General features: G+C 35.1%; 1 protein-coding gene across 1 annotated transcript in view; it reads right to left on the bottom strand.

The window, feature by feature from the left end:
- Window positions 1-844: 844 nt before the first annotated feature.
- Window positions 845-25,421, bottom strand: part of LOC136875846 (KH domain-containing, RNA-binding, signal transduction-associated protein 3) — an 814,322-nt gene continuing 789,745 nt past the window's right edge. The window contains exons 5-6 of the mRNA XM_068228215.1: window positions 21,750-21,820; window positions 845-1,703 (exon numbers count right to left, since the gene is read on the bottom strand). Of these exons, the coding sequence (XP_068084316.1) occupies window positions 1,657-1,703; window positions 21,750-21,820 (118 nt within the window). The 3' untranslated portion in view covers window positions 845-1,656. The remainder of the gene's footprint in view (window positions 1,704-21,749; window positions 21,821-25,421) is intronic.

Here is a 25,421-nt window from a genome sequence, read left to right as displayed (position 1 = left end):
AGTGACAGCGGTGTTTGATTACTACTACGTAGCGAATGCAAGACGACCCTTGATTTTCTCATGAAATTCTGAGTAATAAACGTCGTCTTGGATTCGGAGAAACACAGTAAATACTAAAAACCACCACTTGCCATACAATGTGCATTAGTAATAAGATTCGTCGTGGCTCTTGACGCAAATGAGCCAGAAAACATATTAAATTATGGATAAAATGGGACCAGCTTTAAAAGCAAATAATAAAAAAGTCCAGGTCTCCCTAATTTACAGTCCTAAATTATCCAATCAGAAAGTATGTATTAACTAAAGAAACAATATTTTTGATACCTTTACAGCCCTTTCTAAAATAGTTCCTTTCTTTTATCAGATTATTTGTTTAAAAATTCCATTAATAGTTTACATTTTGCAGAGATAGTACAGTGAAATAAAAAAGGGTAATTACACGAAGAATGTTTAAATGTCTTTAAAATATCGAGTTGAGCCTGTAATTTTTGTTTTGTTTTGAAAGCCAGCATTTAACATACTGAGCTACCTAGCCTCACAAATTTCTTATTCACCTACTTTTGATGCAGTCTCATTTCCTGTCTCCATTGGTTGGTTGAGTATATCTGCCAGAGGTTGCAGAATCAAATTTTGGTACAATAACTCATTGAAAGCATGGTGGAAGCGAGGAGTTGGTAAGGCTTGTGGTCGGCACGTGTTACTCACCCCGCTTTGCATGTGCTCTGTTAAGCAGCGGCCCTGCTTGCCCATTGGGTATGGCAGAGTATTATCCTATAATTTTATGATTTGACCAATACACATGATGATATGGATCAACACACATGGGGAAATGAATCAGTCTCAATTCTGAAAATGTGTTTTATTTACATGGACAAACACTTCTCTCATATACAACTTACATCTGGAATGTAATTTAAAATTCAAAAGCATGTAAAAGCTGAGATTTAAAATACAAAATGTGAGAATGATGACACTGATCACATTTTATGCCACGAAAAGCTGCCACAGTTTCTATAAGACTATACAATGTTGCTCACTGCAACAAAATAAATGATCTTACAGCAGAGAACAATTACTTTCAAAATGTAATTACAGTGAACAATGAATGTCGAGACAGAGAACATTCAACAGTTTCATACTTTTCCTTAGCAAGTCATAATTTCTGTACAATGGACATTGTAAGACACTCAGCTGATACATAACTTTGTTAAATGAAGACTGCTTGGCCAAACAACGTCTCTTAATCTTTTTTCTACAAATCAACATATAACATATATAAAAGTTTTAAAATGGCACAACAGGAAGGGAAATATATAGGTACCAGAGGGATAAGAAATTGCTCAGTTCAAAATTCTGAGGATCCTAGGCCAGCGAGTTTTCACTCAGCAGGAGAAGCTAAATATCTTCTAAAAGAAGCTTATCTTTCACACACAGAGCTGAGTCCATGTTTAAGAAAGGATATGTCTTCACTCACCAACCCTTTATATTGCAGCTGTCCAAAATATGAAGTCAGGATGCCAAAAGGCATGTACAAAAATATATGCATACTCTCTTCAGCTGATACAAGAAATACCGATGGCTATAAGAAAGGATTTTTCCAGTCCCAAACACTGTCCCATGGTTCATGTCCTCTTCAACGTTAAGAGTAGAAGTGCATTATCTCTTCGTTCGCAATGGGTTCATCCAAATTAACAGACGCAGCACTGGAAGAGAGATTGAGATTAATAGAGAGTAATACAGTTCATTACTATTTATAAACACTCAAACTCTACAAAAAATAAAATAAAAAATTAATGTTTACTGGAATGCAATGAGGAAGCAAAGATGGATGCTAAAAGATTGTTTTAGATGTATTCTTAAATCACTTCTGAGACAATATTTCCTGAACAAAGTTAAAATTAAGTAATAATGAACATTTCTTTGAAGTTCAAACAATGTAAACTACTTTCTGTCATCAATACTTTGAAGAGTAAGCACAAATGGACACATGAGATGACAGGAAAAATTTGCAGGATTCCTACTCACATTCTATTAGAAAATTTTAAAACTACCAACTACATTATCAAGCCACTTAAGCAAGAAAACAATTCCACTGGAATGCTTCTATAAAATATTGACACACTTTTTGTAGATGAACAGGCAAAGGACATTGAAATGAAAATATATATGGTAAAGAAAAGGAATGGAGAATGGAATAGTAATACTTTGAGATTAATAAAAGATTAGAACTCCTGAAATAATACAACTATGACCTTACACATCAACCAACAGATTTAACTGAAGATCAAGTGGTAATTGCTAAGCTCCTCACAGTAATAATGATAATAATTAGTGCCAATATTTATAATAACTCTTAAATGAACAGCCAATTTAATCTGACCTCCTAGCAAATGGAAAACTAAAAACATTAGCTATTTTAAATGACACATAGTGAAAATCCACAAATGTCAGTAAGAATCCTATACACATAATTTTACGTATGTTTGTTTTAGAGTGTAAAGAAACATATTTTACTTGTTCCTATGCTAACTATAAATTCACTTTAAAAAACAAATGCAATGTACAAGATTTGATTTATTTGTGAGGAGGGGGAAGAAAGTATTGATTATTTATTCTTTCAAAGAATCATGGATTTGTTTCTATTTAAATTGATTTGGTGGAATGTATTTTTCTTCGTATTTCAGATGTTAGAAAATTATTTTAGTACTCAGTAAAGAGTATTTTATAACAAAACATTATATAAGTATGTTTATACGAGGAATGTCAGAATTTATAATTAGCATTTTGAACATCCGTCATCTAAAAACAAACAACTACTGATTCTGTTTAAGAATTAAATATTAAGTTTTATTTACCTGAGTTTGTATTTTGTCTCCAGGGCGTGAAACTCCTTGGTTATTCGCATACAACTTGAGATTTAGGTGAATGTGTTCGTGATAATTTAAACTGAGAGTTAACATATTTATATCAAGTTGTGCAGGGGTACTAAAATGAGACTTAAAATATTGAATTAATTATAACAAATCAAAGTTTCTTTTGGGGTAAGAACTTTATTAAATGGGTGGTAGTTTGTTTCACAAAAATTATAATTTCATAAGTAAATACAACATTTTGTTCTGAGAAAATTAATGGCAATGTTACAATATTTCAACTACCATTGTTCTTTTTCATACTTAATTATAATTATTATTATATTTTAGTGTTTATTTTTAAAAGACATGTATAAATACTTTAATTCTGAAGATTTCTAATAAAAAAGAATCTTCAAAACAAACATACATTTATTTATTATATGGTTTTGTAGGTATTTTGTTTCATTTACATCCAAGAAAACATTCACTTTGAGGGTAAGCTAATCAACTTACGGATTTACATTTTCCTGTCATTTAAAAGTTTACACATACTAGTTTTCAATTATTACAGTTAAAAAAAAAAGAAACAATTATTTAAGTTAGCAAAATTGAAAAATGTAAAACAAATCAAATTACTTCTTCATATAATATGGTATTACATTGAACAGTTACTACTACACATAACTAATTCTTACAAGCTATTCATAATTAAGAAATGTGGCTGGACACTAAAAGTTTATGTACTTCTTTTAAAATTTTCCAATTTTTTGTTATCCTTCACCAGTAAGTTAGTAATTAATCCACTGAGCTATTAAGAGCTATTCAGCTTCTCTAAACTGAAACATCAAAGGATTATTAGTGCTGGATCAGTCAGGAGAGATATTAAAGTCCTAATACTAAACACAAACTGCAGAAGGAACGATAATTGAGGAGGAAAAGTCAGATCAGGGAGAAGAGGAGATAGTGAAGGTTGTGGTTTTTTTTTTGTGCTTGGAATGTCACACAATCATGTGAAAAGTATCTCCTACTCATGACTAAGAAAAAAAAAAAAGCATCCATCATAGAAAAAGAAAGGGAAAAAAGACAAAAGAAAAACCCTAGTAATTGCTAGTCCACAAATTCATCACTATTCCAAAGTTCGTTCACACAGCAAAAGTAATATATACTGCCAAACATCAGTACAGAAAAGGACTTAGAGGATTATAATTTCAATTAACATGGAATTAAATTACAATGCAGGAAGCAGACCAAAATTGCACAAGAAAGATAGCGAAATTCGCATAAGCTTTAAGAGTATTCATGGGATCATTTAACACCATTATCTAATTTCTGATTGTTTAAGACAACAAATTAAGCAAGATTTATTTTCAAACAACTATTCCAGTTATTAAAAAATCCAAGATTTAATATTCTCTGTCCTACGCAGAAAATTACAAAGAATTCCAACGTGAAAAATTTGCAGACCAACAAGGAATTGGCAACCTCAGCAGCTTCTCTCTCACCATCCAAAAAAAAGTGAACACAAAATTTATTGTGGAGAAGAGAAAAAAAATTAAACACAATGGAATAGAAGTTACTGATTGTCTTTTGAACTAAAGAGTGTCTCCTTGCAGACTTGGTCCAACATTCAATGTATGTTTTCTATGATAAAAAGCAAACTATTAAAAAACCATCAAGCACCAAACTAATTATGAACAATGATGACAGCAAAAATAATTGCAGGTCATACGTAAAGAAAAGCAGGAATTGTTCAGCAAGCAATAAAATATACTCTGTAAAATAAATCTACACAAAACAGTCTTATCAGTATAAATGAACCAAATAAGATTCATTATAAAAAATCAGTGAAAAAGGTATCTATTTGTTCACATGAAGAAATTTGAAAAAGAATTTATAATTATGCCTTTTTACAATACAATATGTTCCACAGATCTTTCCTTTTTTTTTCTTTCTTTTTTTGAATCTGTTGTTAGGGTGGGCTTCACATGTTCCCTTATGAGATTATAGTTTGATGCTGTTCAGGTTAAAATAAAAAATAATAATCTTATTATTTTATTAAGTATGATTGCATAGGGTGGAATTTTAAAAAGAGAGAAATGCTAGGAAAACCCCAACCTCAGCAATTAGAAGGACGGACTTACAAGAAACTAATATATAGGAAAACAGTAACGTGGTAGGTGGATATATATAACCAAAGAATAAAAATTAAAAAGAGAGAAGTGAAATTAGGAGAAAATACAGAAGAACAATTATTCTCAACTGCACTTAAGTCCACCCATTATTCATTTTTGTGTATCATGGCTTTTTCCTCATTTAACTACTTTCAAAAGTCTCTTTTGTAGTAATGAATGCGGCACTCACATCTTGCTGCAAAACATTGCAAACACTCAGATTCCGACCAACGCCGGTCGTTGTAGGGAGAATTCCCAGTTTCTGCAGACTTCACTGAGCCTTAACATGATACCACATGCCAATATCAGTTGTTGCTATTGTTGCTGATGCAGGTGACGTTGGTGGTAGTGGTGATGGTGAAGATGATGTGGTGGTGGTTGTTCTTGTTGCTGTTGTGATGATGGAGGTTGCTAGTAATGGTTGGCTGCCATTACTTGGTTGGACGTGTGTATGGCGCCGTGCGAAACCGTGCCCGGTCTGTAGCTACTCCTGTGGCTGGAGACTTGAACCCTTTCCACCGGCTGCCGGCATCGTCTGCGAGCAGAAGGGACGACACAGGACAAACAAGGTTTCTAACCTCTCAGGCTGCTGTGGCATTTGTTAAGTGAAACAAAGTCATGCAACACCAAGTCTACACTTCTTGGCACTTGTTGTTTTGTTTGGATTGCAATTTGTTTTGATAATTCTTATTAGAATGCCAGTATCAAATCTTCACAAACGTGATCAATAATACGAGATAATAGATACTAACTGAACATCGTGTTGTTAGGGTTGTATTGCGTGCATCTCTATAGGAGTCATACAAATATTGAAAACATATTAATTATTATGTACATCAATTTTGAAGTCTGTATATGGCTGTAGAAATCATTTACAGACATCAAGACTTGTTTTACACAATTCTGCACATCTGATAGACCAAATTTTGGCACTGTTGCAGCCATCTAGACTGTTATAATTTGGAACTACAACGCAAATTTTGTTCATAACAATAAAACTCTGAAGTTTAGACTTACTGTTACTGATTGTATAGTAAAACATTACAGTATCTTCTGCGTACAACTGTAATAAAGTATTATTTGATATAAAAATTCAATTTATTAAAATGACTATTATGCACATTAAAATTTTGAATTTTCTCCATCATTTTTTCCGAAAACAATTATAGCATTCTGTAGAACACTGTGAAAATTAAACTATATTGAAACAATATTGTAAAACACACGAAAGTTCAGGTTTGAAGGGATTAACTGTATTTTTTTTTATGAATGGAAGTTATTATAAAATACAAATACAGAAATGACAATTATTCAATATGATTATGTAGATATAAAATTGAAAAGCTTTAGATCAATATTAGCAATGGAATATTTTTTGTGTAAAAATTTTGGAAATTGGAAACTTAATTTATGAAAGTATATAACAAATTGCAGCTCCAAACAACTGCAGCCAATTGCACAAAAGACTTGGAACCAGAATCTTCAATTGAAAGCAAATCTGACTTGGAAGAGAGTACTTCCATTCTCACTACCTAATGCAATCAACTCTACGTTAAACTCAATTTTATCAACTGTATGTTGTCATCAAAACTGCATCTTGACCGGCATTCGCTAATTCTAAGTACCCACTAGACGATGAAATGATGTAATTAACAGTTTCTGCTCAGAAGGGAATTGTATGAATGTCTGCAACAGGCCACAAAATTTAGTGAATATCTCAGATGACATGTCATCAGAGGTTAATAATGAAGACTTTAACACAAAGACTTTTTACATAACACTTGTTTCTTTACTCCTCAACTTATTATTATATGGCTTATGTATAATTCTAGATTTTTTAGAATTCTGGGAGGTAATATGATAAACGGTCCTCTGTCAGTGTTAAAGCCCAGATTATCCCATTTATGGTGACAGTTATTCTTTTCCTATTCTTTTCCATCCTTTCTTTCTTGCAGTGGATCTGGAGCTCCATTTAGGTTGAATTGGTAGAATTCAGAAACTATTTTGTTTCAATCGTTTTGCTGTGAAAAAGAAAAAGGAGGCAATTTAAGTGTCATAAACAAAATGTCTTCTTTCTATGAAACAATGAAATGAAAATGAATGAAAACTAGTTTGGTTTGATTAATTTAACTGACTAGAATATTTTTAATTGACATCATTTTTTAAATATGACTACATTGACATCAATCTAATGAAATCTACACACAACACTTTACCAAAAAAAAAAATATTTGCAATTTGGAATATTAGGCTAGTACAAACTGTCTGTTCTCACAGAATTATCTCTAATAGAATGTTCAATAGTGGTTCCGTAGTCTATGGTCGTGGTAGGTGTCCCATTTCCTCATATATGGTATGATCTCAGTATTTAATTGGAACACTTAAGAAATGTCATAGTTACAAAGTCACCTTTGGCTCCAAGATTTTAATCACTAAATTGTCCAGTTTAGCAATTCTTGTTCCATACAACTGCAATAAATGCTCAGTAGTTGTACATGGAAATTGAGGGTAAAATTTTCAAACAAGAACACATCTTTTTATGTAGTTAAAAATGTACTACTAACAGTTTCAAATAAATACAAATTATATTGCATGTTGTTTTCAACAATTCTACTATTTTCCAAATTTCAAAGCTGAAGTTGTGCAAATATAGATCACTTTTTAATTTCAATGAAATTTAAAACAACTACATGCCACTACCTTGTGTTGAATTACATAATTTTAATTCTTTGTAATCCAGGGAGTATAGCAAGAAATAAACCCAAGATTTTGTTCTGATGCAAAAAACTGAAATTAATTCAGCAAACTGTTCGATATCTTGCTAGACCTAAGGCAATATGTGAATCAAAACAAAGTACCTCATTATTCAGTATTCCATCCCCTAAAAAGACTTTTTATAATGAATGCTACCATTTAGAAACTATTGAATCTCTGCTTTGTTTTCATTTCCATTTAGAACTTAGGAAGATAACCCATAACATGAACTAAATGCCCTACACTGTATAAGTTCTTTATTACTATTTGGTTGTGGCCGAGTCAAGTTACTATCTGTCCCTAAAAGTGGGTTTGGAAATAGCGTTATATTCCTGTTGAACACAATAATGAATAGCAATACTTGTATGTAATAGCCTCCGTGGCTCATGCGGCAGCACGCCGGCCTCCCACCGCTGGGTTCCGTGGTTCAAATCCCGGTCACTCCATGCGAGATTTGTTCTGGACAAAGCGGAGGCGGGATAGGCTTTTTTCCGGGTACTCCAGTTTTCCCTGTCATATTTCATTCCAGCAACACTCTCCAATATCATTTCAGTTTATCTGTCATTCATTAATCATTGCCCCAGAGGAGTGCGACAGGCCTCGGCAGCCGGTACAATTCATATCCTCACCGCTAGATGGGGGCTTTATTCATTCCATTCCTGACCCAGTCAAATGACTGGAAACAGGCTGTGGATATTCAATACTTGTATGCAGCCCTTCCCATTGAGAATATGAAGGTACAATAATACTGTTACAATAATCACTTAAGTACAGTATTTTGACCTTAATTTCCATGTTGGTGAACATGTAAATAATTTATTGACTGACTGTATATATATTTAAGTCAATGTTAATTATAGATAAATCATACATTTTTTATCACATAGCATATCTGCACTTGATATACCGAAGGCAAACTCTGAATAGAAATCATGCAGTGAAGAGCAAGATTAAAAACCAACTGAAGAACTATCACTTGCAAATTTTCAAATGTTACTAAAATACATACATACATATAATTCTATCCTACATTCCTGAGACAGTATAGGAGGGCAAAATTTTCCTAGCTCCGCCCTACTTTCCCTCCAAAAACTACACCAAAACTTCCATGATTTGCATTATTAATGTCAGAGCAAAACTAACATGAACAGCAGCTCAAAGTAGAAGAAAACAATGCTTTGAGTCTACCCACAAATTGCTTGCTAAGTTTCCTTCCATGTGACGCACATACTTAAAATTCCTGTAAAGAAGTCAGACTAGTACACTGGAAGATCTGGTTCAAAGCCACATTGTCTTCTACATACTGTACATGCAATACAAAATACAAATTAGCAAGTCAAATACAGTACATTATTACTGATTTTATGTTCATCATGACGTGCAACCCTTATTTAATATAGTAACTACTATTATTACGCCTTAGGGTTAAAATAATGATTAATATGAACAATTTAAGGAGCAACCTATATATCATTAACATCATACACCGAAACCTGAAAAAATACTCCTATACAGCCCTTGCCATTCTTAGGATTACAAAATATATACATACCCCCTTGACTACAAATGCAAATGTGTCCCTTGATAGAATAAATATTGTTCTTAAAAGCCTGCTTATCAAATAATAAAAGAGCTACGGTATATGAAGAAAAGGAGCTGTTAAATTATATATTCTAATCCACTGCTTTCAAAAAATAGATGTATACACCAAACAAAAAGAATTACAGCCTTTAGCTGTTGTATATTCTTCACCATTTCAAAAATGTACTGAATTACATGTTACTTGTAGCTGAGGTCACAAATCATTGCTTATGAAAGGTATAGAGGTGCACAAGTTAAAATTTTTAATATTTCAAGTCACAGACCTACCACTGATTAAAATGATGGTGTACAATGAGAAACACATCAGTTTTCATTATAGTGGTGATTCAGGGTAATATGCATAACATTAGAAATATGTTCAAAACTTTGAAGGAGAGGTGAACCCGACAAAAATATTTGTGACCTATACTCACATTTTTATTCACATCCCAATCAATACAAAGCAATATTTTAATGATCAGGCAGTCTCTGAAGTGAATATTGGAAGGAAAACAAACTTGCATAATTTAGAGTTTAATTAAAATGTGAGGTCCAAGTAAGTTATATGTTACTTGAGTTTTACCTGAATCACTTACAGATCATTATTGGTTAATGGATGATATTACAACCACAAAATATAATATTACTTAAAATTACTAAAAGTAATCTACTGCAGTTTCTGAGGTCCAATCCAATTCATCCAATGGCAGGTATATTCTCTCAAAGCATATTCAGTTCAGAAGATGGAAACATAAAATGTCAGATGATTATTTTCCAAATATACATGAATGAAAATTGGTGTTGTAGAATGAAAACTACAATTAATGTACTGGTCACTTGTAGAGAAACCAGTATTGTACATCTTCACACTATTTTTTAAATTTTATTTTATATTTGACATCAGTCTTGGAACATTCTGGTTACCGTACTGATGTGACTACTACGGTTGATTCCATGAATTTTAGATGTTCTCTTGTAAAATGGAATGTAGATCATCATTATCAAATTCTTCTCCTGAAAGATGTTTTCTTCCTAAGCACAGCATCTTCATAATCAATTTGAGCTGCTTCAGAATTTTTCACTCTAAGTGGCACAGGTTAAACTGCATCAACGAGGGGAATTTAACCAATTTTTTAAATTGTAACACTATGATCAATTACATTTTCCATTTACCAAGTTTGTATATTTATTACTCGTATTAAGCACTTGGGCACCAAACTGCAAAGGTCAATACTTGCTACAAGTATCTAAAGAGTTGTTTGATAACTTCCATCATTAATCTCAGAAAAGTCTACTGAATGCTGTTAAATAGATTTATAAAATGAAAATTTAATCAGTATTATTTCAAATGACAAAAGGAATTGTCCCTATCCTAACAGATTACTTAGGTGCTCCTAATTGACAGTTTCTACCAATAATTTATGAAATCAGTTTAAAGAACAGATATTCTAGCTTCAGTATGAACAGTTTTGCACCTCCTTTCACAAAATTTACAGTTACTGCACTGCAAGACACCAACACAATACCAGTGTCCCAAGTGGCCACACAATTGAAATAAGTATAACCACAAAGCTTATTTTGGTGGTAAAAGGTTTGGACGAGTTTCAAGTTTTAAAAGAATTGAAATTATTAAATCGCACATCTGCATTTTGAGCGACACACTGATGTTCACATGGAAAACATTTTAACTAAAAAAATTAATGATGAATATGCACTAGATTTCCAAGTAGCTAAAGGTACATGAAAAATTAATTGTTCATAGTTCACACTTTTCCAAAAGAAATAGACAAAAGTTGTTTTACAGAACAAGCATTGCATGTACCACATTCAATACTGAAATCAGCAGCCACATCTGTCTGAACTACTGAATTATTCATGAACTGCTCAAGATATAACAATTATCAATACCTACGGAAATTAATAAATAATTAAGGCAAAGAACAGCAGAAAAATGAAAGGACATAATTTTTGGAATAAAGAAGTTTAAAAGAAACTAAGTAATCACAAATTTTTGCTTTAAATTGTGAAGCAACAAAAGGAAAATGCTGAGGTAAAAACAAGTGATCTATATTAGAAGGGAGAGAAGGATGATCTGACTTTCATAAAAAGTTCAGAGAAAAAATTAAAGGAAATTTACAGGAATGTGACAGGAAATAGACTATTTATAGCTGGCCTGGGAATTCTCTAAATGAACTACAAAAGAGAACATTTATGATTAAGCATAATTATATCCATGATTATGTTTCCACAAAATTCTGAAAATTTGAAAATAAAATTTAAGAGAACAAAAAGAAAATGTCCATGGGCTCCAAGAGATACCCAAAAGTCAATGTTATGACAGTAAATACCTACAATCAAGGAAAGATGGAAAGCATAATCATGAATGTAAAAATATTACTACTTTTAAGTTTATTATTAAATGTATTAGTTGACTAATTACTTGTTTTATTATAGTTTATATATTTTTATGTTAAAGGTATATTTTATAAGTTATTAGATTAAAATACTAATGGGTGTGTCTATCCACCACCAACACTACAATTATTTAAGTTTTATTTTCTACAGGAAATGATAACTTGACAAGACCATCCCACTGAAACCAATTACCATTCACACATGTTTCTGTACCATATGAATGCTGCCTGGAAAGAATAAATAATATTAAAAAAAAATGTCTATCAAACACCCAGAATTCCTCAAAGAAGTACACATTTGAAACAGATGACTCATTCTGAAAAACTCTTTGGGAAAAGATTGGTCAGCTATTTTATAAAGGGAAATTTATACAGCAATGTACACCGTAAAGTTCAAAAACAGCAAAATACACATTCTATAAGGGCAGATACCAGATATAATACTTCACACCAGTATACACTGTGGTATCCATAAACTACGAAGGATCTGATATTAAGAAAGGTAAACTAATGATGATACATGTTGTTTAAAAGGGCCTAACATCTTAGGTCATCGGCCCCATCTCAGGTAACGGGTTACACATTACAATCCACAATTAACCAGGCAGTGGCAATTGTTTTAAGGTGCAAAACAATCAGTTTATATCTCAGAAGACCCCCAAACATTTTTAAATTATGATTATTAAACTCTAAGTGCCGGTATAAAAGTGATTGTTACTACAGTGTAACATCCCTATAATTCCTCTTGATTCATGTCAGATTTCCAACAAACATAAAGGCATGTTAGAAAATATATTTTGCAGCAAAGTAAAAACATGAGGACAACTTTGTATGTATTACACAAAGAAACAATAAAATATTTCAATTTCATTTTCCCTTAATCAATAATTAAAATGTTCACAATGGCAACTAGGTTCCAGTGAAAATCTCAACCAAGTATCATCCTGAATTTTTTTTATAAATGCCCCTGATGCAGAGCCATTTCCAGCCAGATCTAATTATATTAATTATTGGTAATGATACAGTTATAAGGTTAAAGATTAGGCAAAATATTTAGTCATTTATAAACTACATTATACTTCTCTTTATGTTACAATAAATGCAATACATTATTTCATCCAACTGTGTCACAATATTCAAACTAAATACATTCTACATCAAATTTTGACATCACTTGGGGCCATTATATAAACTTCTCAAAATTCCTCAACACAGGGAGAATGCTTTGTTGGAATACTGTGACACAATGAACCTGTAAATTACAGATCTTGCCTGTACACATATCGACACTCGTCAAGTTGAGCAGTCAGAGGTGCAGTCAACATTAGTTAGGTCTTCGTGCTAGGGACCTGTGACACTTACTACACAAGTTACACATTACTTCTTCAGCACATGTAGTAATCAAATAATAAATATGGATGGTATTATTTCACTCCTGCTTATTTGGAAAGAGTTATACACAAATCAGCTATGGATGTATGTATTCCCAATTAATGTGTGTCCTGCCCGTCTCTCTGTTGAGTAAAGGGAAGGAAAAAACTGAAAATGAACAGCAAAGCTGACTTAGGAAGAGATACATATACAATCCAAACCTGAGCCAACACGAGTTCAAAAATAAAATATATATACAGAGAAAACAGGAAAGGTATGCCCTCATTCTATATGAACACTGCAGAGAGGTTTGGAATTGAAGTCTGGTTTTTGGCACACTATCTAATAATTAGAAATTATATACCACCACCACTCCTAACCTGCTGGCCAACATGGTGTACATTTCTTCCACCAACAGGACTCGAACCAGCTAACCACAGTGTCAGACCATAAAGGCTTGATGCTTTAAAGACCTTGGCCACCAGGCATCTCGCAGCACTAGTTTCCCTTCCACCCTCCCAATAGTTTACATCATTACCCGAGGGAAGAAAACTTTTCTGTCCCTATTCAGTGATTTGAGGAACCCAACATAAGCGGCAGAAGTAACGTCTAAATTTTGTGAGCATGACTACATGAGAAACCAGACTCCAACTGGTACTTTTATAACGCTAGACTTGGAAACACAAGATTAAAATTTCTACCCTTGAAAATTGTATTTCGTGGACAGCGTGAATATACACTAGATAATGATTTCGAAAACAACATCGAGCCAATGACTATTTTTCAAGGCAGTAGTTGCTTTTTCGAGGCAGTAGTTATCAGCAATATTGTACTGCTTATTAGGCCCTTTTGAGCAATAATCATCATCATTTTGACAGAGAACAAGTTGGGAAAGTTACTTACATTTTTGTGAATGAAGAGAAAAACTCAGGAATTCTTTCCCCCCCCCACAAGATTTTCATGTATTCAAGATATAAGTAGAAATTCAATAATGTTGGTTGATGTTTAGTGTGCCATAACATTAACAGCATGGAACATGTATGTATTTTGGTTGGTTGGTTGCCCAAAAAACAGTTATATCCCCAACAATTTCACCATCAAAATAATATCATTTAAGAGATGTTCTAGGGAAATGTGGAGTGAGGTAGATTGCCATTGCTTTTCTCACTGAGCTAGTTACATACTTATGTAAGTTACATATGTGCGTAACATCGCAGAGAGTAATGTTATTACTAATGTTGCTCATAGATTACTTGTTTTGATAATATAAAAAGAAACAGACTATGAGTATAAACTTATTTTGACCCATACCAGGAGATACAGTGCACTGCAAACACTATAGTTTATATTTCACCAGAGATTCATTTGGATGAATCACTGATCGTTTTGCCTTTGAATATGGATGTACTACTCAAAATTCTGTTTATTGTTACCACCCAGTTTCTTTCTTGGGTTCTCAATATTCTTATTCTTATAAATAAAGTTATTCAAAGCGTGATAAGGAATGACTAAAGTATTTAATGGAAATAGCTCTTCTCAGAGCTACCAGACAAGAAACATTGGACCTTTCATCTGTGTCTTCCAGCTTAACGTAGAAAGCATCAGCAGAGCAAAATGTGACTACCTATCCAAAGTTCTCCTGGATAATAATATAGATGTGGCTATACAGGAAACCCATACAGCCAATGAAGAAGAGTTTCGGAAAAGGGGCCGCATTAATGGTTACACAGCTCTTGGTGCAACGTATCACAGTGTACATGGTATAGCTACATATGTTTGTAATAATATCCAAGATGCCTCACTGCTCTTTCAAGACGAAGACATCCATTGTGTTGCTGTGCGAGTGGCAGATGTTACTATTTTTAACATTTATAAACCCCCAAACGCACAGAGGCCAAGTATCGTTCTACCTACTGCTCAACACCCTGCAGTTTATATAGGCAACTTCAACAGCCATCACGAACTATGAAAGTACTCTAATAACAATGAATGTGAAAAGAAACTCTTAGAATGGACAGAAATGAACAATCTCCATCTATTTTTGACCAAAAAGATCTTGGTACTTTCCAATCAGCTGCATGGAATAGGGATTCCAATCCTGACTTGTGTTTAGTTAGCTGCAATGAGGGAGGACAGCCCTTACATACCAGTCGTAAAGTGTTAAGACATTTTCCCCACAGTCAACATCGCCCCATTATAGTGGATATTGGCATCAAAATTCCTGTTGTACAATCAATATCACATGCTCGGTGGAACTTCAAAAAAGCAAATTGGTCAACATTCACCACTGAACTGGATAAATGCGTTCGGTGAATTGCTCCCAACCACAACAATTACAAGCGTTATGATGATGGCTAAAAAGAGTATGCCTAGAGGCCATAGAAAAGAATACATTCCTGGTTGGAATGTTGAGACTGATAACGAATATCTGCAGAGTGGTGATAAAGACATAGCTGATGAACTTCTTTTCAGCATGGATAATACCCAGAGAGAATGGTGGATTGAAACAGTGGAGAATATCAACCTAACTCATTCCAGTAGAAAAGCTTGGGGGCTCCTCAGAAAACTTGGAGGAAGCACACCTTTGGTGAAGCAACAGCCTGGAGTTACTCCGGATGAAGTAGCATCTCATATAGTCACAATTTCTCAAACTCCATCAGATTAAGAAATATACCAAATACATACGGCGCCAGCTCCAAAGTCTGAAATCAAGAACACCACCCACATCACGGTATTTACAACCGTTTACAGTGCAAAACATCAATGCTGCTCTCAAAGACGTTAAACCAAATAAAGCTCCAGGTTTTGATGGCATTCATCCAGAATTTCTCATTCATTTAGGGAAGAATGCAAGAAGTTGGCTGGCAAGGTTTTATACCGACCTTCTACAGAATGGACAACTCCCGGCGGAATTCAAACAAACGAAAGTGATTTCTATCTTGAAACCAGGTAAGCCTGCCAATGACCCAAGCAGTTATAGACCAACTGCCCTTCTTAGTTGTCGTTATAAGCTTTCTGAGAGGCTAATCTACAACAGAATCAGCACAACTATTTTTCAGTATATTCCAGTAGATCAAGCCGGATTCAGGCCAAATTGCAGCTGCTGCGATCAAGTGCTTTCACCGACATCCCACATTGATGCAGGTTTCCAGAAACAACTCAAGACCTCTGCTGCATTCATTGATCTTAGAGCAGCATTTGACACAGAGGGAAGGATTAATTTACAAGCTTCTCCGAATTGTACCCTGTAGGACCATCGTGCAAGTTATAAATAATATGCTCAATGACAGAAGATTTCGAGTGTGTATGGGAAACCGCATGAGTAAAGAAAGGAAGCTCAAAATGGATTACCTCAAGGATCGGTACTGTTCAATTTGTACATCTCCGATCTCCCAGAAACATAATCATGAAAATTCTGTTATGCTGATGATATAATACTAGCCACTCAATATCGAGACCTTAGTGTGACAGATGAAGTGCTACAAAGAGACCTGATTTCACTTTAAACGTACTTCAAGAAATGGCGACTGAATCCTTACCCTAACAAAAAAAGAAGTGTCATGTTTTCACTTCAATAATCGCCAAGCTGGCATTAAACTTCACATACGTTTTAGTCATCATGAACTTCGGCACAGCTGGTATCCAAAATATTTGGGCATTACAACTGATCGTACACTAGCTTACAAACAACAACTTATGAATCTGTCCAAAAAGCTCAAAACACGTAATAATATCCTTCAGAAATGGTGGCTCAAGTTGGGGTTCATCAGCAAAGACTTTAAGATCTTCTGTATTGGGACTGGTTTTCTCATGTGCAAATTCAGACGCTTTGCACTCCAGATCTGCTGAGTTTACCGGACAACTTCTATCAATGCAGCACTTATTATTTCTGCAATTGAGCCACTCTTTTTTTAATGTAATTGGACTAGCCGAAATGACATTACTTAAGAAAAATAGGCCATCATCTCAGCCAATACTGTTAAAGAACAACAATGCCAATTTTACAGTCTGCTCATCCAAGATTGTTCAAGAAGATTCTCCGCAACAAATGCACAGACACTCATGACTGCCTCATTTATACTGATGGCTCTCGTACATCAAGCAACGACGATAAGTATCTTGTTGGGTGTGCTTTTGTAGTATATGAAAACGAAAGTGAGTGCCGTATAAACTATCCTCCTGCTGTTCGGTCTTTCAGGCAGAAATACTAGCCATTAAATGTGCAATACAGTGATGTCATGACAACAACAAAAGGGTCCAAATACTCAGTGACTCGCAAGCTGTGTTGAAGTCTATAGATAATAAATACTGTATAATATGAACCCGTCAGCAGTTTCTATAAGAACTATAGCTCACCAAAACGGTCATACCTACTTTTCCTGGATTTGTGGACATAATGGGTCCACTGGAAATGAGAGAGCTGATCAGCTAACAAAAGCTGCTGCTCAATCAAATTAGGAAGTCATGTATAACAGTTCTCCCTTATGCTATGCAAGAAGACAAATCAAAGAATGTATCTTGAATCCTTTGGACCTCTGCTTCAAATGGATCCGTTACTAGAAGAATATATTTTTTCACAGTTCACAACCAACTTCAGTGCAAACTTTTGCTGCCAAATTTTGAGTTAACACAATTTATGTCAGGCCATGGAAATTTCATATCATATTTCAGACGTTTTAAAATTATTTTGACGGGTGACTATTCTTGCTTTTGTGGATCTGCTCAAACAGTTGATCATTTAATATTTGATTGTCCTGTGTTTACAAGAGCAAGATTTGATTTGAACTCGCATTTTAACTGCTGTAATATTCAGCTTTCACAACCACTATACCACATTTTCATACAGAAATGCTGTTACAAACATTTCCTAATTTTCATTCATCACATCTTTCATAAACTGGTTCTGTAAATCACCATCATTATGTTTAATTTATAATTATATGTTTCAATGATAACCCTAAAATACTTTGTAAAATAGGGTTCATTTGTATTCGATATTCATAATAATAATAAGTTACCAATAAATGGGTACAAAGCAGCCTCCACATTCAACCTAATTATTAATCCGGCTATCTTGGTAACAGTACCAACTAGCAATTATCTTAGTGTGTGTGTTTCCTCACTTAGCTGACAACCTGCTTACAATATCCCATAAAAGTGTCAGACTGAAATGCAATGTACAAGATGGAACAATTTTTGTCCAAAACTGCTATAATGGTTTATAACCTGTAATATGAAATTGTTACCTTAACTGATGTTTGAATGTAAGCCAGATTTGAGTTAAAACTCAAGATTAATGAATAACAACCTCAGAACTGAAAGGCATTTCATGGAAATCATTCGCACACTTTTCGAGAACAACAACAACAACAGCCTATACCTATGGTTCCTGTTTACCATCACTGTTAGAAACGATGTCTATGTTAGAAGAACTTAGGTTATTAAGATATATAGTACTTCCACATGTCTAAAGATACTCTATTTCGTTCTATGAAACTGTGGGGATTGAACCATCAATCCACGCCTAATTAACATTAAGACACATACAAAAGACACAGAAAAAAGTGCATTATGAAAGCACGATCATCAAGTTAGTAAATAAACATGCTTAAGTCTCAACAAACATATTGCATAATAATGAGTTCACACGTACACTATTTAATTTTAAGTGAAACTGGCTTGTACTCTTCCTAGTCAGACTTGAACCAAATAAAATACAGGTTCCAAACAGAAGAAATGAACATGTACGGTCTCACATGATTAACATGGACACACGTATAAGTCATGGTAACAATTTCTGACTGAGCAACCTATGCACAGGACAAACTTGTTAAGAACACCAATGTAGGAAGCAATGAAGACCAAGCCTTATCATTCATACAACTGTCTCTCGACAACAAGCGGTTTGCGAAATTATACCATCCATTACAAATCAATACTGTAGCACTTGGTTTTTCCAACCATGCTGATACACCAGATGTTATTTAGCAGTGGTAAGTCAATACACATGTAAAAGAATGATGCCTGCATTTATAAAACTCGACAGAGTGGTACTATGATTTACGTTGTGACCTTAGCACAAGAACAACTGATTTAAATTTTTATAACGTTACAGATCCATGCATTAATTGGTAGTGAATTTAACTCATATATAAGAAGTCCTAGTTTGGTAAACGAGAAGTATTTTAAGGAAACAGAACTATTGGTAAAAATTCTTAATGTAATATTCCAACAAATTTTAAAATGTATATTGGAATGAACTATTTCTCATCTAAGTGCAATTTCTGCACAGTACTTTATTAATAAATACAAATTATATCTGAACTGTCTTCTTCCCAAAATTTGGAAAATGACATAATTAGAAATATTAGAAAATATCCTGATAACTGGAATAATAAATGCAGTCTTTCCATTAAACATGTAGCTGGTAATGGCATGTTAACACACTGATTCTGCTGAATAATCACAATGAATATGAAAAATAAAAGAAACTCAAATGGAACCTCAACAGCCAATTAAGGACCTGTCAAAACAAGGATTATTTTTCAATAACTGAAGCGTTCATCTGCCATTACCATATATATATTTGACAGATAAACCGCATGAACTTCAATCTATTATTCCCATGGAACTGGCATTGAAAATCAAACTCTCACAAACATAGAGTAACTACAGACATAATTCATCATGACAAAAAAACTACACACTTGCTTGGGAGAATTTAATTTTCTCATCTAAACAATATCCAGTCAAGCATATAATTATATTATCCTTGAGCCAACTGCACCAATTAAGAGGACACCAATTATTGTGACTTAGTGGCATATTTCAAATATAATCCACACTGAAATACACCACATGAACAATTAACAAGAGTTTAAATAAAAAAAGGGACTGCTGTATTTACATCTATTGTACTGTATAATAGTGCTCTGAAAACTTTACCGTCAAGAATCTAAGCAGAACTATCTGGTGAGTACATGCAGAGATAAGCCTATTTATCACCACACTGCAGCATGGAGCATGGGCAATGAACGGTATCCCTTTTCAGATATGTAAATGTCGCAAACAACATACTAAAAGAGGTAAGCATTATCGTGAATATAGAAATATACACAAATATACTATGGTATGACACAAACCTCTGTAACGTTAAAAAGTAATTTCTTTATAAAATGTCATAAATTTTACCGTAATTTCCAGTTTCCACATATCTAGCAAATGAACTGAGTTAACTTCTCAAATCAACAAAATATCATACTAACAGAGTGAAATTCCAAGAAGACTTAGTAAAGTTAAATACACTTAATAAGAATTTCCAATTCACTTGCTCCCGTATAAGAAAAAAATGCATAATTCAATGGTTGAGTACCAGAATTATTTAATGAACTTCGTGCATTGGCCGATATTTTACTGTATGTAATATTCAAACAATTTACTCTAAAACTACATGTCTCGATTTTAATGGCAAATTTCTCGCAATGAATAGGAACAGAAAAGGCTATCTCTGCATGACCACGATTTTCTGTCAAAATACTTGTGAGGTAATGAGGCTACGGCAATGTAGTGAGGGTTGAGGGTTATAGCCTTATAGTTCCGCAGTTACACTTCACGAACCGTAATTTTTAGAGTTACCAGACATAATTTTATTATGTTCATTTTGCAACAGAATATATTCTTGGACAGAAAGAGGTGGCGAAGACTCGTACTCAGCACCTGGTGCTGGAGGATAATAATGATGTAATTTCGCTTCTGAACTGGCAGCATGCAGCATCTTACATTGCCCAAAAAACTAAACTGAGCGTAGTTGATTTTCTACTGAAGACCTACAGAACACACACACAAATACTATGATAAGTCGACATAATGAAAGAAGATGTTTTATATTTTACTGCTTTCGGTACAACTCTTTCACTTTCTTACACGAATTATTCCTCTTACCTTATACTAAAGAACACAAAATTTAGAATACCATAATATTCTATTTAAAAACTGCACAATTTTTCCTGAAATGTACATATCAAAAACAAATAATTCGCACAAACAATTTCGTACCACTACTATTTGTAATAACAATAATGAAATCATTGTTAAATCCTACGTATCCCAACGCACTCGCTAACTAAATCCTATCACAACATTTGATTCAGCCGAAGGTACTTGCTTAAGTCAAGTGAATTACAATCATTCTCGAAATATGGCGCAATCTGTTTAATTTACATTGACGTTCGAAGATTTGCTGATTTGAAATTATGTGCTGGCAACACTATTTTAAATACGTATTTTTTTGCTTAAAATGAATGAGTGAAACATACCAACGTAATTATAAAAATACACATGCAGAAAAGCTTACACTTACAATTCTTATTTAATATTATACATATATTTTGTCAAGTTGTTGGTATGTTTCGCAGACTTGTTAAATTCCTCCTTTATCAAGTGCTAGATCATTCTCCTTTCAGTCCGCTGACGCAATATCCCTTACAGAGAACGTGACAAAAGCAGAACTGGTTTCAAAAGAGTCGTAATTCACAATATTTGGTGGTTCTATGGCTCAGTTGTTACTCCACTTTATGTACGGCGTGAGTGCATGGATCACCTCTTACCTGGACCAGGATAACCTTCGGATGAATCGTAATAGTCTCCACCTTCTTCGTAGTCGTCGTAGCCACTGTACCTTGAAAGTAAAGAAGGAAACCGTATCATTTTTAGAAATCACTTCCAAGTATTTCAGCTGAACTCAAAAGCAACCAGAGATATGAAACGTTAAATTGAATTGTCAGTGGGATCATCGAGGTTATAGGATTAATGACAGCTGTCAGAGGTTCAGTAGATAGTTTTTAACTGTATAGTGAAAATGAAAATGAAAACCTACAACCTATTTTCCAGTCATTGACTGGGTCAGGGATGTAATGAATGAAACATATATAGGCTGTTATTACAATGGGGTCGCCACTCCCAAGGTGATTTTTATTAATGAGTGATAAATGCTATGAAATGATAATGGAGAGTGTTGCTGGAATGAAAGATGACAGGGAAAACCGGAGTACCCAGAGAAAAACCTGTCCCACCTCCGCTTTGTCCAGCACAAATCTCACATGGAGTCACCGGGATTTGAACCACGGTATCCAGCGGTGAGAGGCCGACGCGCTACTGTCTGAGCCACGGAGGCTCCTTAACTGTATAGTATTAATCTTAATTGAATATAGGGTATAGTATTAACTACAATGAAAGGCCATGCAGCGCACCGCCATTAAGAGAGAGAGAGAGAGAGAGAGAGAGAGAGAGAGAGAGAGAGAGTGTGTGCGTGTGTGTGTGTGTGTGTGTGTGAAGAGAGTTGTTCCATGGATGTCTCTCGCATTCCTTTGACATCAAAACAGGAGTCCGACAAGGTGATGGGCTATCCCCGATACTCTTCAACTGTGTTCTTGAAAAGATCATCAGAACCTGGCGGATGAGATTACAGGAAACCAACTATAGTCCATTGAGAATAGGAACCAAATCCAAGGGGATCGCAACAGACTGCTTAGCATTTGCCGATGATATTGCTGTTCTCTCAAAAGACATAGAAACCGCTAGAGCTCAAGTTGAAATTTTAAAGGAAATTGCCGAACAAACTGGTTTGCAGATATCGTTTTTTTTTTTTTTTTTTTTTTGCTTTACGTCGCACCGACACAGATAGGTCTTATGGCGACGATGGGATAGGAAAGGCCTAGGAGTTGGAAGGAAGCGGCCGTGGCCTTAATTAAGGTACAGCCCCAGCATTTGCCTGGTGTGAAAATGGGAAACCACGGAAAACCATCTTCAGGGCTGTCGATAGTGGGATTCGAACCTACTATCTCCCGGATGCAAGCTCACAGCCGCGCGCCTCTACGCACACGGCCAACTCGCCCGGTGCAGATATCGTTTGAGAAAACAGATGTAATGACTAACATCAAAGAGGCTCCTCCAAAATTCCATACAAAATACGGGGACATCACCCGAGTAGACAAATTCAAATACCTGGGTGAGATCATCATGAAAAATGGACTGGACAAAGAAGCACTTCAGGAGCGAGTACGCAAACTGGAAATAGCCTACCAAACATCCCGCACAAACTACAACAAAAAATGCCTTTCCCAAAACACCAAGATACGTCACTATGAAACAGTTCTGAAGCCATTAGTTCTATATGCAGCCGAAACCCTGTCTCTAAATGAAAACAAAGGACTCCTTGAAGAACTGGAGAAAAAAGAACGCAAAATTGTGAGAGGAATCTTGGGATCAAAGTACAGAAATGGAATCCATCAAAAGAGATCCAACGAGGAAGTCTACAGCAAAATAGAGAAAATTACCGACACAATCAGAAAAAGACGGGCACGATTTTACGGTCATCTGAAAAGAATGGACGGAAGAAAGTTAACTAAAGAAATCTTTCACTTTTTTGATTCAAACCCCAAAACCACAATTCCCTGGTTTAGAAATACCAAAGAAGACCTGCAAATGCTACATATCTCAGCTGAAGACGCCCTTAACAGAGATCTCTTCCGCAAGAAAATATTGACGAACGGGCTAAACCGAGACGAGCAACCGAAGAGAAGACACGGTGCCCCTTGGACAGAGGAGCGTAAGCAGGCCCACTCACAAAGAATGAGGGAAATTTGGGCTCTAAAGAAGGCCAAGTTCAGTGCCAAATGCAATAAGACTTAACGTGGTCCTTGATGACCCCAGCGAATTATATATATATATACATACAGGGTGAAGCGTAATTCGCGCACTCGGGCGTCGCAGCGCGACTCCTCACATGCCAGCAATAAAAAAAATGTCTCTTACAAAATTTCGTCTTGCGAGTATATCCGGCAGAAAAACGGCGTTGAAGAGTAGCAATCTGGCAACACTGTAACTACATGTAGGGTAATTACCTGTCAGCAAAAGTTGGTCGTACAGTACAGTTGGTGCAGTGGATAGAGTTTTGGGTTAGCATGCAGGAGGTCGAGTGGTCGATCCTGGGTTGAGGCGTAAGTTTTTTATTTCGTAAATGTAGTCCAGGTGGTATGGTATCTGGCATCTTAATCGTCAACAGCGATTGCAGTGGGTCCTCTAGAAACCATTTGCACTTAAGGCCTACATACTACGATCCTAGAAATGGACGAACAATCGTTTTCATTGGTAAGCTTTGAAAGGCGCCCTTTCCACGTCGTGGGCGTGAATTTATTCGCACCACTTCATCTACTAGATGTGAAACCTGTTTGTTTCAGCTGTCTATTTCTTATTAGTCTAACCAGGTATTTGTTGTTTCAACGTTACAAACTGTTGTAAATGTAGGATACATGTGACCTCAGAAACGGTGTCGTACTGTATTACAGTAGGTAATGTCAGATGGAAATTAGCAAATAAAAAATGCGCCTCAACCCAGGATCGAACCATCGACCTCCTGCATACCAACCAAAAACTCGACCCACTACACCAACTGTACGGCACGACCTCATCGTGCTGACAGTGGTTGTTACCCTACATATGGTTACAGTGTTGCCAAATTGCTATTCTTCAACGTCCGTTTTCTACCGGATATACTCGTAAGACGAAAATTTGTAAGATACATTTTTTTATTGCTGGCATGTGAGGAGTCGCGCTGCGACGCCCGAGTGCGCGAATTACGCTTCATCCTGTATAACAGTTATAATACTCGGTCAATTGATAACATCTGGTGAGAGGAAGTTGAAAAAAATTCCAATACCATTCCATCACCACCCATCAAGAAACATTAAAATTATTGCCGGACATGTGATTTTTATGATTCTCTCACGCTAGACGGTTCGAGGTAAAATCTAAGTACGTCTGGAAATTATGTTCACGTCCCTTCAAAGCTCCAATCAGTCCTATCCAGATCCGATATGAAATTCAGGCTTCATTTCAGTAATTCCCTAAGGAAGCTCAGAAGGGGTTGGGGAATAAGTTGATGATTCTTGTTCCTGGCTTAGCTTTCACAGATATGAAGGATTATGACTACGCATCAAATCCTCAACGAGCTGAGTATGCGGCACAGGCTGTGAAACTGTAGGCTTCATTTCAGGAGATAATGACTTCAACCCCCACTACCGGCAGCTCGGAAGATGATTTTCTGTTTTCTGTGTTTTCTCATTTTCCCACCAAGCAAATGTCGGGGACATACCGTAACTAAAGCCACGGCAGCTTCCTTCCCAGTCCTAGTTTTTTCCATTCTCCCATCATCAAAAACCGATGTTAGAGCGACGTTAGATCGCTAGGAACCAGCCCCCTCAAAATACGTTTCCATAATG

The sequence above is a fragment of the Anabrus simplex genome, chromosome 6 (genome assembly GCF_040414725.1).
Source record: "Anabrus simplex isolate iqAnaSimp1 chromosome 6, ASM4041472v1, whole genome shotgun sequence".
NCBI classification, from domain to species: Eukaryota; Metazoa; Arthropoda; class Insecta; order Orthoptera; family Tettigoniidae; genus Anabrus; species Anabrus simplex.
Note: the sequence above shows the minus strand (reverse complement) of the source record. Positions and strands in the feature narration are given on the sequence as shown.